This window comes from Corella eumyota, chromosome 6 (assembly GCF_963082875.1).
Source record: "Corella eumyota chromosome 6, kaCorEumy4.1, whole genome shotgun sequence".
Lineage (NCBI taxonomy): Eukaryota > Metazoa > Chordata > Ascidiacea > Phlebobranchia > Corellidae > Corella > Corella eumyota.
The window spans coordinates 14,091,161-14,103,062 of record NC_137495.1 but is presented as its reverse complement, the minus strand read 5'-3'; the positions used below and the strand labels follow the sequence as shown (position 1 = coordinate 14,103,062).

Here is an 11,902-nt window from a genome sequence, read left to right as displayed (position 1 = left end):
TTATTAAACTGTAGCGAATTATTAATTAATTAATTTTTATGAACTCCCCTTAGTTGTTGGTTGATACAAGAATATAAAATTCTGGCTAATTCTTACGGAAATAAACTCTGAATTTAAGTAATGTCTAAATCCATGTTTATTAAGTGGCGTCCGTTCAGCAGAACGAAATTGCCTAACTATTTTTTAAAACGAACATTTGCACTTAATAAAAAGAGGAAATGAATCGTTGAAAAAATGATTCAATACTAGAAAAACGAGGTTAGAGTTCCCATGTGATAAGAGTTGTTAAATAACCCGCAAATTCGATAAACAAGTTATAGTTAAAAGCATTGGAACGCATTGTTAAAATAGGGAGGAAAAATACGCCAAAGCTTGACAGCAAATAAATAACAATTTCATTTCAAATCAACATCAAAAACTGTTTGTTTATAAAATTAAAAGTTAGCTTATGTGGATTTATCTAAAATAAGCTACATCAACCCAACTCAAAGTAGAGCCCGGGGTAATCAAAAATAAGAAAACACAACCGCTACTCTTCGATACGCGTCTTAATTCTCACAAGCGTAAATTTGTAAATAAGCGTTTATTGTTTGATGACTGTATTTCTTGCACATTCGAACTTTCATGAGGTAGGTGATTGCAACGATCGACGATTAAAAGGGACTTGGCCTCTGTGGGCATTATAGACATATTGGCCTCGTTTGGGCACTTCGGAAAAATAATCGGCCTTCTGTGGGCATCAGACATGGGTGCGTCGATTATCGTCTTGAGTCGGCCATCGTTGGGTAAAAGAAACTAGGTAGTTCGTGCAAGAAATGTACTTCATCTTGTTCACTTGACCCGCTTGGCAAAGAAAAACACGTAAAAAAATGCTGCGATGGTCTTTCTTCATCTGTCGTTTTTGTAGTTAGACTGTTAAAATTTAAAGCTGGCAATAACGTTTTCCCATTTAAAAATTGTTAATTGTCTGTTTTTATTCTAAAGTTTTGGCTGATAAACAAAAGCTGAAAACTTGCTTATCTCCGTTTGCGCGACTCTTTGGAAGGTGTTCATTTGGTCTGAGAACAGAAGCTACAAAATTCTGTTTAAATCCCAAAACCTTAATCACGTCGGGAAAATCATCATTTGTAGCGATTTATTAATTTTAATGAACTGTCCTTTAGTGGTTAGTTGATACAAGAATATAAAATTCTGGCTAAATCTTACGGATATAAACTCTGAATTTAAGTAATATCTAAATCCATGTTTATTAAGTGGCGTCCGTTTAGCAGAACGGAATTGCCTAACTATTTTTTAAAACGAACATTTGCACTTAATAAAAAGAGGAAATGAATCGTTGAAAAAATGATTCAATACTAGAAAAACGAGGTTAGAGTTCCCATGTGATAAGAGTTGTTAAATAACCCGCAAATTCGATAAACAAGTTATAGTTAAAAGCATTGGAACTCATTGTTAAAATAGGGAGGAAAAATACGCCAAAGCTTGACAGCAAATAAATAACAATTTCATTTCAAATCAACATCAAAAACTGTTTGTTTATAAAATTAAAAGTTAGCTTATGTGGATTTATCTAAAATAAGCTACAAAACGTTGTTCGGGTCGCCTGAAAATCCGGGAATGGAATTTGAAGGAACCGGAAAATGAAGGAAAACAAAAAAGGAGAGGGCAAAATCTTAAATACTAAACGGAAATACCGTTGACCGTTTATTTAGGTTTACTGTTATTTATTCAAGAACTGATAAGCGATAATGAGCTAATTTTTATTACCCCAGCATACACTAACTCTCTTTTATAAAATGCCCTTTTATTTCTGAAATAATATTGACTTAAATACAAATAAACAGTCAACGGAATTTCTGCGTTTTATTTTTTTAAGAATCCGCCTCTCCTTTTTTCAATTTCCGTTTTTTCATTTTTCATTTCCTTAAATTCCGCGTCCCCACGCATCAATTTGCAAGATATATTTTTTATTTTTTAGCTTTAGTAGAAGGCCAAGTTATTTATATTTTCACAATATAAAAAAATAAATTGTAACATTTTTTATGAAGCACGTAATATTCTGTAAAAGGTAGAAAACGTCATTTTGCGTAGCGTAAAATCCCTTTTTCGCACTCTCTCACATTTACAAACGAGATTCTTCGAATTACGGGTTTAGTTAATAAGCGAGACAGTCTGTTGAATTTTCACACATTGGCAACATCGTAAAGAAATTAAAACGAACTGAAAAAATTTGTGCGAGACCGATATACAGTATTTTAAACTTGTTGCAGAATCGTTCATGTTGTAGCTCTAGGTAATTATAATTTTAAGAGTTAATCTATTTAAACAGCAACATTTTTATATTTCAAGCAATTTAAACATGCTGTGTTTGAACTTTAAACAAAGGGAGGATTACAACGGATTTAAATAAACATTAGGCGTATCCAAATTCCTTTAATATCAGCGTCGTGTAAGTAAAAACACCTGCTACACCACACATGAGGTTGTGGGTTTGATCCCCAGTAATCTCATGGTGTAGCGCCCTTAAGTTGGGCACTATAAAGAGTATAAACTTCCGCTGAGCCAGCACAATAATATCCAAACTGCCACAGGCAACTCGAGACTGGGTAGAAGTAACTGATGTTACTCTATGTTTGGTTCGCGCAACACCGAAAAATAAATTATTTTGCGGTTAGGTTTTTTTTTTTAAATAATATTTTATAAAACAGCTATGGAAAAAAATGTTAAGTCGAATATCTCAGATTTAGTAGAAGACTACAATCCAGATAACTGTGATTCACAACTGCTAATTATCACCAACCCCAATTTATCAGACGACACTGAGCCACCATCAAATTGTCAGGTAAAATGTTCTTATTTTTTTTTGTATATATCTTTATCCTTGATGTGGGAAAGTCGAATGCGCGACTTAAACATAGAGTAACAACTGTTACTCTGACCCAGTCTCGAGTTGCCTGTGGCAGGTTGGGATATTATAGATTATAATTGCTCGGTAATTATGCTGCTGAATAAGTGCTGGCTCAGCAGGAGTTCATACCGTTTATAGCGCCTTACTCAAGTGCTCTACAGCATAAGATCAGTGGGAATTGAACCCACGACCTCATGTGTGGTGTAGCAGGTGTTTTTACCACTAAACCACGCTGCTGGTCTTATTATAGAATATACTTGCAGAAAGGTAATCATTTAAGTGAAAATCTTTTAATTTTACAGAATGTAAAAGCCTCGCCACCGAGCCTAGTTGCTTCAAGCGACAATTTTGCTCGAATTTCAAAAAAATTCCCCCCAAGTAAGTTTTCGTGTCAAAATTTAATCATTTAAATCATAGCAAGCAAAAAATGTTTAAAAACAGCAAAAAATGAAAAAAAAACATAAATACAAATACTATATTTGTTAATAGTTATTAAACCGATATTATTCTTTAAAAATATGTTTGACTTTTGATATATTTTAAACTTTTCCGTAATTATTTTAAAAAAAAGTTAAAACATGACAATAACGGGCACCACCAAAGCCTGTATTTCAATGGCAGCATGGTGTAGTGGTAAGAACACTTGCTACACCACCATGAGGTCGTGGGTTCAATCCCCACTGATCATATGCTGTAGCGCCCTTGAGTAAGGCGATATAAACGATATGAACTCCTGCTAAGCCAGCACCTCATCAGCAGCTTAATTATCGAGCAATTATAATCTATACAATATCCTATCGGTGATAAAAATATAATCGTGAACACGAAAAAAAAATTTATTGTATAAAATGAAGCGGTAAAACCAAGGCCTGTTTTTATTTACATCTCGCAGAACGCTTTTGTTTATTTCTCGTTCAAACGTGACAAAGTAACGATCCATCTAATTTTTGAATAAAAACAGCTTAAATTACTGCTATAAAATAATGTTGAGTATTTTTGTTAAAAGTCACTTTATCCTTTTTATAATTCAGATATTAAATTTCAGATGCTGTGGTACATTTACATAACCCACAAATAACCCTGATTCATGATAGTACCATCACTCAAAATGAAATCACTCAAAATGAGATCACTCAAAACATCACTCACCATGAAAATAACCAAGTTGGTGGAGTACTCATGCCCGGTGCTTCAATATACGATTCCGAGTTCCATAAAACAGGTACTTATTACAGTTTTATCCTTACTGGCATTGGCCAATATGTATTAACGAGTTAAAACAGAAAATATATATTATTAAGGGTTATAACACTTGAACCCCTTTTTATTTAAAATCCATGCATTTAAAACCCTTCATCGGAACCTCTTCCATTTAAATCTATTATTAGATGTTTAAATAAAAGGGTTGGATCACGTATGTTGTCCGGTTCTAGACAAAACATAATCACACTCGGTCCTCCTTAATTCTTTCCTACGGTAACGGAACGTTGTTTTAAGCCGGACAACATGTGATCCAAAGGGTTTAAATATTTGGCCACAATTATACTAGGTACAAAGGGTTTTTTATTGATTCAAATAAGTATAAAGCTAGTTTATATTATATAAGGCATAAAGGGTATATTATTTAATTGTGTTTAAGATTCTGAACCTTACAACACAAACAAGGTTGTTGAACACGTGACATACCTGTTACAGTACATATATTTAAAGTCAACGAAGTAGGAAATTTAAACAAAAAGGGTCTTGATTTCGTGTAACCTTAACGTGATCAAAATTCCATCGAAGGTGAATAAAGAGACGTTTAACAGAATATCTAATTACAAAACTTCCATTATTTCCTCGCGTAACGAACATCAAGTCAGACTTTAATTACAAAACTCCGAAACTTTACCTTGAAACAGGTAAAACCCAACGCAACGCCTTTAAAAATACACAATTTTTCGTTGTCAGGTTTTTTTCGTTGCCAGGTAACTAAGCGATGATTGTTGCTAAATTTTGTTGCCAAGAATTAACTATTTAATTTTTTACGTCGCGAAAAAGCTTTTTTTTTGAACTTTTTAAGTAAATCGGCTTGCGAGAATGCTTTGTAGGTGATGTTTATTTGAGTAATAGTGAATTTCAGTCATCATTTTTCGTAATTCTTAAAACGTAAAAATTTGCCTCCCTAGACCCCCCCGCCGTCTAAATTGCTCTTACCGAGCTTAGAAAAAAATTGTATTGGGTAACTATCTAACTTAACTTTACGGGCACTTTTTTTTACAAAAAACTGGGTCATGATTGACTCGTATAATAAAACGCAAAATACGCACAAATAAACCTGGAAAAATTTTTTTTTACACAACCGCTGAGACAACTAAATAAAATGCCGTAACGTGGTTTAAATGTCATAGAATCCTGAATATAAAGCATTTTTCAAGTTTATTTAAGCCCGGTTTAGTTATTTTGTTTCTGGTGTTAATTAATCCTGAACAAACAAACACTTCATCTTGTTTTTATTTTTAGTTGAGTTGTCCACAGACTAAGAGTTAGTTGTACTTGGATTGAGTTGTCCACGAATTAGGTTGTACTTGGGTTGTGTTCTTCACGAATTAAGTTGTACTTGGGTTGAGTTGTCTACGAATTAAGTTGTACTTGAGTTGAGTTGTACACGAATTAGGTTGTACTTGGGTTGTGTTCTTCACGAATTAAGTTGTATTTGGGTTGAGTTGTCCACGAATTAGGTTGTACTTGGGTTAAGTTGTCCACAGATTAAGTTGTACTTGGGTTGAGTTGTCTACGAATTAAGTTGTACTTGGGTTGAGTTGTCCACGGATTAGATTGTACTTGGTTTGAGTTCTTCACGAATTAAGTTGTATTTGGGTTGAGTTGTCCACGAATTAGGTTGTACTTGGGTTGTGTTCTTCACGAATTAAGTTGTATTTGGGTTGAGTTGTCCACGAATTAGGTTGTACTTACATTGAGTTGTCCACAGATTAAGTTGTACTTGGGTTAAGTTGTCCACGAATTAAGTTGTATTTGGGTTGAGTTGTCCACGAATTAGGTTGTACTTGGGTTGAGTTGTCCACGAATTAGGTTGTACTTACATTGAGTTGTCCACAGATTAAGTTGTACTTGGGTTAAGTTGTCCACGAATTAAGTTGTACTTGGGTTGAGTTGTCCACGAATTAGGTTGTACTTGGGTTAAGTTGTCCACGAATTAAGTTGTATTTGGGTTAAGTTGTCCACGAATTAGGTTGTACTTGGGTTGAGTTGTCCACGAATTAGGTTGTACTTGGGTTGTGTTCTTCACGAATTAAGTTGTATTTGGGTTGAGTTGTCCACGAATTAGGTTGTACTTGCGTTAAGTTGTCCACGAATTAAGTTGTACTTGGGTTGAGTTGTCCACGAATTAGGTTGTACTTGGGTTGTGTTCTTCACGAATTAAGTTGTATTTGGGTTGAGTTGTCCACGAATTAGGTTGTACTTGGGTTGAGTTGTCCACGAATTAGGTTGAACTTGGGTTGAGTTGTCCACGAATTAGGTTGTACTTGGGTTGTGTTCTTCACGAATTAAGTTGTACTTGGGTTGAGTTGTCCACGAATTAGGTTGTACTTGGGTTGTGTTCTTCACGAATTAAGTTGTACTTGGGTTGAGTTGTCCACGAATTAGGTTGTACTTGCGTTAAGTTGTCCACGAATTAAGTTGTACTTGGGTTAAGTTGTCCACGGATTAAGTTGTACTTGGGTTAAGTTGTCCACGAATTAGGTTGTACTTGGGTTGAGTTGTCCACGAATTAGGTTGTACTTGGGTTGTGTTCTTCACGAATTAAGTTGTACTTGGGTTGAGTTGTCCACGAATTAGGTTGTACTTGGGTTGTGTTCTTCACGAATTAAGTTGTACTTGGGTTGAGTTGTCCACGAATTAGGTTGTACTTGCGTTAAGTTGTCCACGAATTAAGTTGTACTTGGGTTAAGTTGTCCACGGATTAAGTTGTACTTGGGTTAAGTTGTCCACGAATTAAGTTGTACTTGGGTTGAGTTGTCCACAGATTAAGTTGTACTTGGGTTGAGTTGTCCACAGATTAAGTTGTACTTGGGTTAAGTTGTCCACGGATTAAGTTGTACTTGTGTTGAGTTGTCCACGAATTAGGTTGTACTTGAGTTGAGTTGTCCACGAATTAGGTTGTATTCGTGTTGCGTTGTCCACGAAATAGGTTTTACTTGAGTTGATTTGTCCACGAATTAGGTTGTACTTACATTGAGTTGTCCACGGGTTTAGGTTATACTTGGGTTGAGTTGTCCACGAATTAGGTTGTACTTGGGTTGGGTTCTTCACAAATTAAGTTGTACTTGGGTTGAGTTGTCCACGAATTAAGTTGTGCTTGAGTTATGTTGTCCACAGATTAAGTTGTACTTGGGTTGAGTTGTCCACGAATTAGGTTGTACTTGGGTTGAGTTGTCCACGAATTAGGTTGTACTTGGGTTGAGTTGTCCACGAATTAGGTTGTGCTTGCATTGAGTTGTCCACGAATTAGGTTGTACTTGGGTTGAGTTGTCCACGAATTAGGTTGTACTTGGGTTGAGTTGTCCACGGATTAAATTGTACTTGCGTTAAGTTGTCCACGAATTAAGTTGTCCACGAATTAAGTTGTACTTGGGTTGAGTTGTCCACAGATTAAGTTATACTTGGGTTAAGTTGTCCACGGATTAAGTTGTACTTGTGTTGAGTTGTCCACGAATTAGGTTGTATTCGGGTTGCGTTGTCCACGAAATAGGTTTTACTTGAGTTGATTTGTCCACGAATTAGGTTGTACTTACATTGAGTTGTCCACGGGTTTAGGTTATACTTGGGTTGAGTTGTCCACAAATTAGGTTGTACTTGGGTTGGGTTCTTCACAAATTAAGTTGTACTTGGGTTGAGTTGTCCACGAATTAAGTTGTACTTGAGTTATGTTGTCCACAGATTAAGTTGTACTTGGGTTAAGTTGTCTACGAATTAAGTTATACTTGGGTTGAGTTGTCCTTGGGTTTAGGTTGTACTTGGGTTGAGTTGTCCAGGAATTAGGTTGTACTTGCATTGAGTTATACTTGTATAAAGTTATACTTGGGTTAAGTTGTCCACGAATTAAGTTGAACTTGGGTTGAGTTGTCCACAAAATAAGTTATACTTGCATTGAGTTGTCCACGGATTAAGTTATACTTGGGTTAAGTTGTCCACGGATTAAGTTGTACTTGGAATAAGTTATACTTGGATTAAGTTATAATTGGGTTGAGTTGTCCACGAATTAAGTTGTACTTGGAATAAGTTATACATGGATTAAGTTATAATTGGGTTGAGTTGTCCACGAATTAGGTTGTACTTGGGTTGAGTTTTCCACGAATTAAATTGTACTTGGGTTGAGTTGTCCACGAATTAGGTTGTACTTGGGTTGAGTTGTCCACGAATTAGGTTGTACTTGGGTTGAGTTGTCCACGAATTAGGTTGTACTTGGGTTGAGTTGTCCACGAATTAGGTTGTAATTGGGTTGAGTTGTCCACGAATTAGGTTGTACTTGGGTTGAGTTGTCCACAAATTAGGTTGTACTTGCATTGAGTTGTCCACGAATTAGGTTGTACTTGGGTTGAGTTGTCCACGAATTAGGTTGTACTTGGGTTGAGTTGTCCACGGATTAAGTTGTACTTGCATTAAGTTGTCTACGATTTAAGTTGTACTTTGGTTGAGTTGTCCACGGATTAAGTTGTACTTGGGTTAAGTTGTCCACAGATTAAGTTGTATTTGGGTTGAGTTGTCCACGGATTAAGTTGTACTTGGGTTGAGTTGTCCACAAAATAAGTTATACTTGCATTGAGTTGTCCACAGATTAAGTTATACATGGGTTAAGTTGTACACGAATTAAGTTGTACTTGGGTTGAGTTGTCCACGAATTAAGTTATACTTGCATAAGGTCGTCCACGAATTAATTTGTACTTGGATTAAGTCATAATTGGGTTGAGTTGTCCACGAATTAGGTTGTACTTGCATTGAATTTTCCACGAATTAAGTTGTACTTGGATTAAGTTATACTTGGATTAAGTTATAATTGGGTTGAGTTGGCCACCAATTAGGTTGTACTTGCATTGAGTTTTCCACGGATTAAGTTATACTTGGGTTAAGTTGTCCACGAATTAAGTTGTACTTGGGTTAAGTTGTACTTTGGTTGAGTTGTCCACGAATTAATTTGTACTTGGGTTGAGTTGTCCACAAAATAAGTTATACTTGCATTGAGTTGTCTACGGATTAAGTTATACTTGGGTTGAGTTGTACACGAATTAAGTTGTACTTGGGTTAAGTTGTCCACGGATTAAGTTGTACTTGGGTTAAGTTGTACTTGGGTTGAGTTGTCCACGAATTAGGTTGTACTTGGGTTGAGTTGTCCACAAAATAAGTTATACTTGCATTGAGTTGTCTACGGATTAAGTTATACTTGGGTTGAGTTGTACACGAATTAAGTTGTACTTGGGTTAAGTTGTACTTGGATTAAGTTATAATTGGGTTGAGTTGGCCACCTATTAGGTTGTACTTGCATTAAGTTATAATTGGGTTGAGTTGGCCACCAATTAGGTTGTACTTGCATTGAGTTGTCCACGGATTAAGTTGTACTTGGGTTAAGTTGTCCACAGATTAGGTTGTACTTGGGTTGAGTTGTCCACGAATTAAATTGTAATTGGGTTGAGTTGTCCACAGATTAAGTTGTGCTTGGGTTGAGTTGTCCGCAGATTAAGTTGTACTTGGGTTGAGTTGTCCACGAATTAAGTTGTACTTGGGTTGAGTTGTCCACAGATTAAGTTGTGCTTGGGTTGAGTTGTCCACAGATTAAGTTGTGCTTGGGTTGAGTTGTCCGCAGATTAAGTTGTACTTGGGTTGAGTTGTCCACAGATTAAGTTGTACTTGGGTTAAGTTGTCCACGGATTAAGTTGTACTTGGTTTGAGTTGTCCACGGGTTTAGGTTGTACCTGGGTTAAGTTATCCACGAATTAGGTTGTGTTTGGGTTAAGTTGTCCACAGATAAAGTTGACCTCGGAATAAATTGACATAAAAACAGTTTGTTATTAAAACCAATTTTGGGAACGTATGACCCCGAAAGGGTCAAACAGCTTTTTAAATAAATGTCACGGCCAGAACACGCTGGTACTTGCGGAGCAAATCATGGAGTCCGGTCTGTTCCTAATGCTTGCTTAGGACTAGACTACAAAAAGGTGATATAACGCTTTCTTTTTTTCAAGGTTCTTCGTCAAACCAACGTAATAGATCTCCCGCGTCAAAAGAGGTTTTATTTTTTTCCTTTTTCTGCTTAGTTTATAAACTATACGATAAGTAGTTGTTCAAAGTTTCTGTTATTATATAAGTGGATTAACTTTATATTTAAGGGCAATTATAAACATTCACCAACTGACTTTAATATTCCGATGGCTTACTGCGATGACAAAATGGGTCACGAAAGTAAACGAAAACTACCCTTTAAACACTTATCAAGCGCGAAACAACAAAAACAAGGTATATATTTTAAGGTTTGTAAATCGGTTGACCCGGACCTGTAAAAGATTTTGGTCTTACGGTATGATTTTCTATTTAATGTTAATTTTATGTTGATTAAATTTATAACACGGTAGTTAAAATATCCTCTATGAAAAATATTAATTAGAACGAAGACAACTTTGTTTTAGATGATTCCTTAAGTGCACAACTTTCCGAGCTATGTTATAAGCAAGCTAGAAGTTTTGCCCATGAATTCTGCTCTCCTGTCCAATTAAACAAACGAATTAAATACGTTGAGTTGGAAATGGCTGAATATTCTTCCACTGATATTGAGGATTTGGATTCAATTGATCATCATAATACCAGAAAGGAACAATTACTTAGAATGTCAAAGTTAACTTGGTCTCACTATTACTCTGGAATTAAAATTAAGTTAAACGAAATATTCAAATTTGCAACACAGAAAGCTGAACATGACGCTAGGCAAGAATTTACTGAAAATATTGCCGCAAACGAAACTGAACAACAGGAATTGGACGAAAAGAGAAAAGACTATGTTGAAATAAATTCGAAAACCGTTGCCATTGTTGGGCAAGCTGGGATCGGGAAGTCTTCTTTTATTAAAATGCTTATTCAAGAAATTTTTTTCGAAAATAACAACTTTCTTCAGAATATAAAATTTATATTTTGCATTAGTAGTAATACATAGGTCATTATACGCCCGTTTTTATACGCCCGTTTGATTTCGCGATCGAAATTACGCGCCCGTTTTTTTTTCTCTAAAATTACGCGCCCGTTTGGGTGTCGAAGTTACGTGTCCGTTTTTTTTTGAATGACGGTCAGGTTTGGTTGTGTCGAGGCTATCAGAATTATACGACACGCCCGTTTTTTCGTGCTCGTTTAATTTCGCACCCGTTTCGCGATCGAAATTACGCGCCCGTTTTTTTTCTCTAAAATTACACACCCGTTTGGATGTCGAAGTTACGCGCCCGTTTTTTTTTCTCTAAAATTACAAACCTGTTTGGATGTCAAAGTTACGCGCCCGTTTTTTTTTCTCTAAAATTACGGGCCCGTTTTTTTCTTTGTAAAGTTACACACACACACAGGATCGTTTGGTTGTGTCGAAGCCGATAAAACGTTTGGTTGTGTCGAAGCCGTTTGGTTGTGTCGAAGCTCGTTTTTGGGCCGCTTTTTTAATCTTTAATAAGATATATTTAGTTTTAATATCTTTAATATTTTTTTATTATATAAAATAAATTTTATTTTAATAAAATATATTTGTTTATATAAATGTGTTAAAGTATTTAATATTTTAATCTTTAATAAGATATATTTAGTTTTAATATCTTAAATACTTTTTTATTATATTAAATAAATTTTAGTTATGTTAAATCTAATGATTTTAAGAAAACTAAATTGATTAACATAATTAGGAAAAATTTTAAATAAATCATTTTTTATATATAGTACATTATTTAGTTGATTAATAAAGTGAACTGG

The 11,902-nt window shown here is 35.3% G+C and overlaps 1 protein-coding gene across 1 annotated transcript; it reads left to right on the top strand.

Moving 5' to 3' along the window:
• Positions 1-2,184: 2,184 nt before the first annotated feature.
• Positions 2,185-11,585, top strand: LOC145755111 (uncharacterized). Its single transcript, XM_082571322.1, has 7 exons — positions 2,185-2,293; positions 2,709-2,842; positions 3,211-3,286; positions 3,954-4,130; positions 10,150-10,193; positions 10,294-10,420; positions 10,591-11,585. The coding sequence occupies exons 2-7, from the start codon at positions 2,711-2,713 to the stop codon at positions 11,109-11,111; spliced, it is 1,077 nt and encodes a 358-aa protein (XP_082427448.1). The 5' UTR covers positions 2,185-2,293; positions 2,709-2,710; the 3' UTR covers positions 11,112-11,585.
• Positions 11,586-11,902: the final 317 nt, after the last annotated feature.

Coding starts and splice junctions, on each gene's coding strand:
- LOC145755111 (XM_082571322.1), top strand. CDS start 2,711: ATGGAAAAAAATGTTAAGTCGAATATCTCAGATTTAGTAGAAGACTAC. Junction 3,287..3,953: donor TTCAAAAAAATTCCCCCCAA/GTAAGTTTTCGT, acceptor ATTAAATTTCAG/ATGCTGTGGTACATTTACAT. Junction 10,194..10,293: donor GATCTCCCGCGTCAAAAGAG/GTTTTATTTTTT, acceptor TTTATATTTAAG/GGCAATTATAAACATTCACC.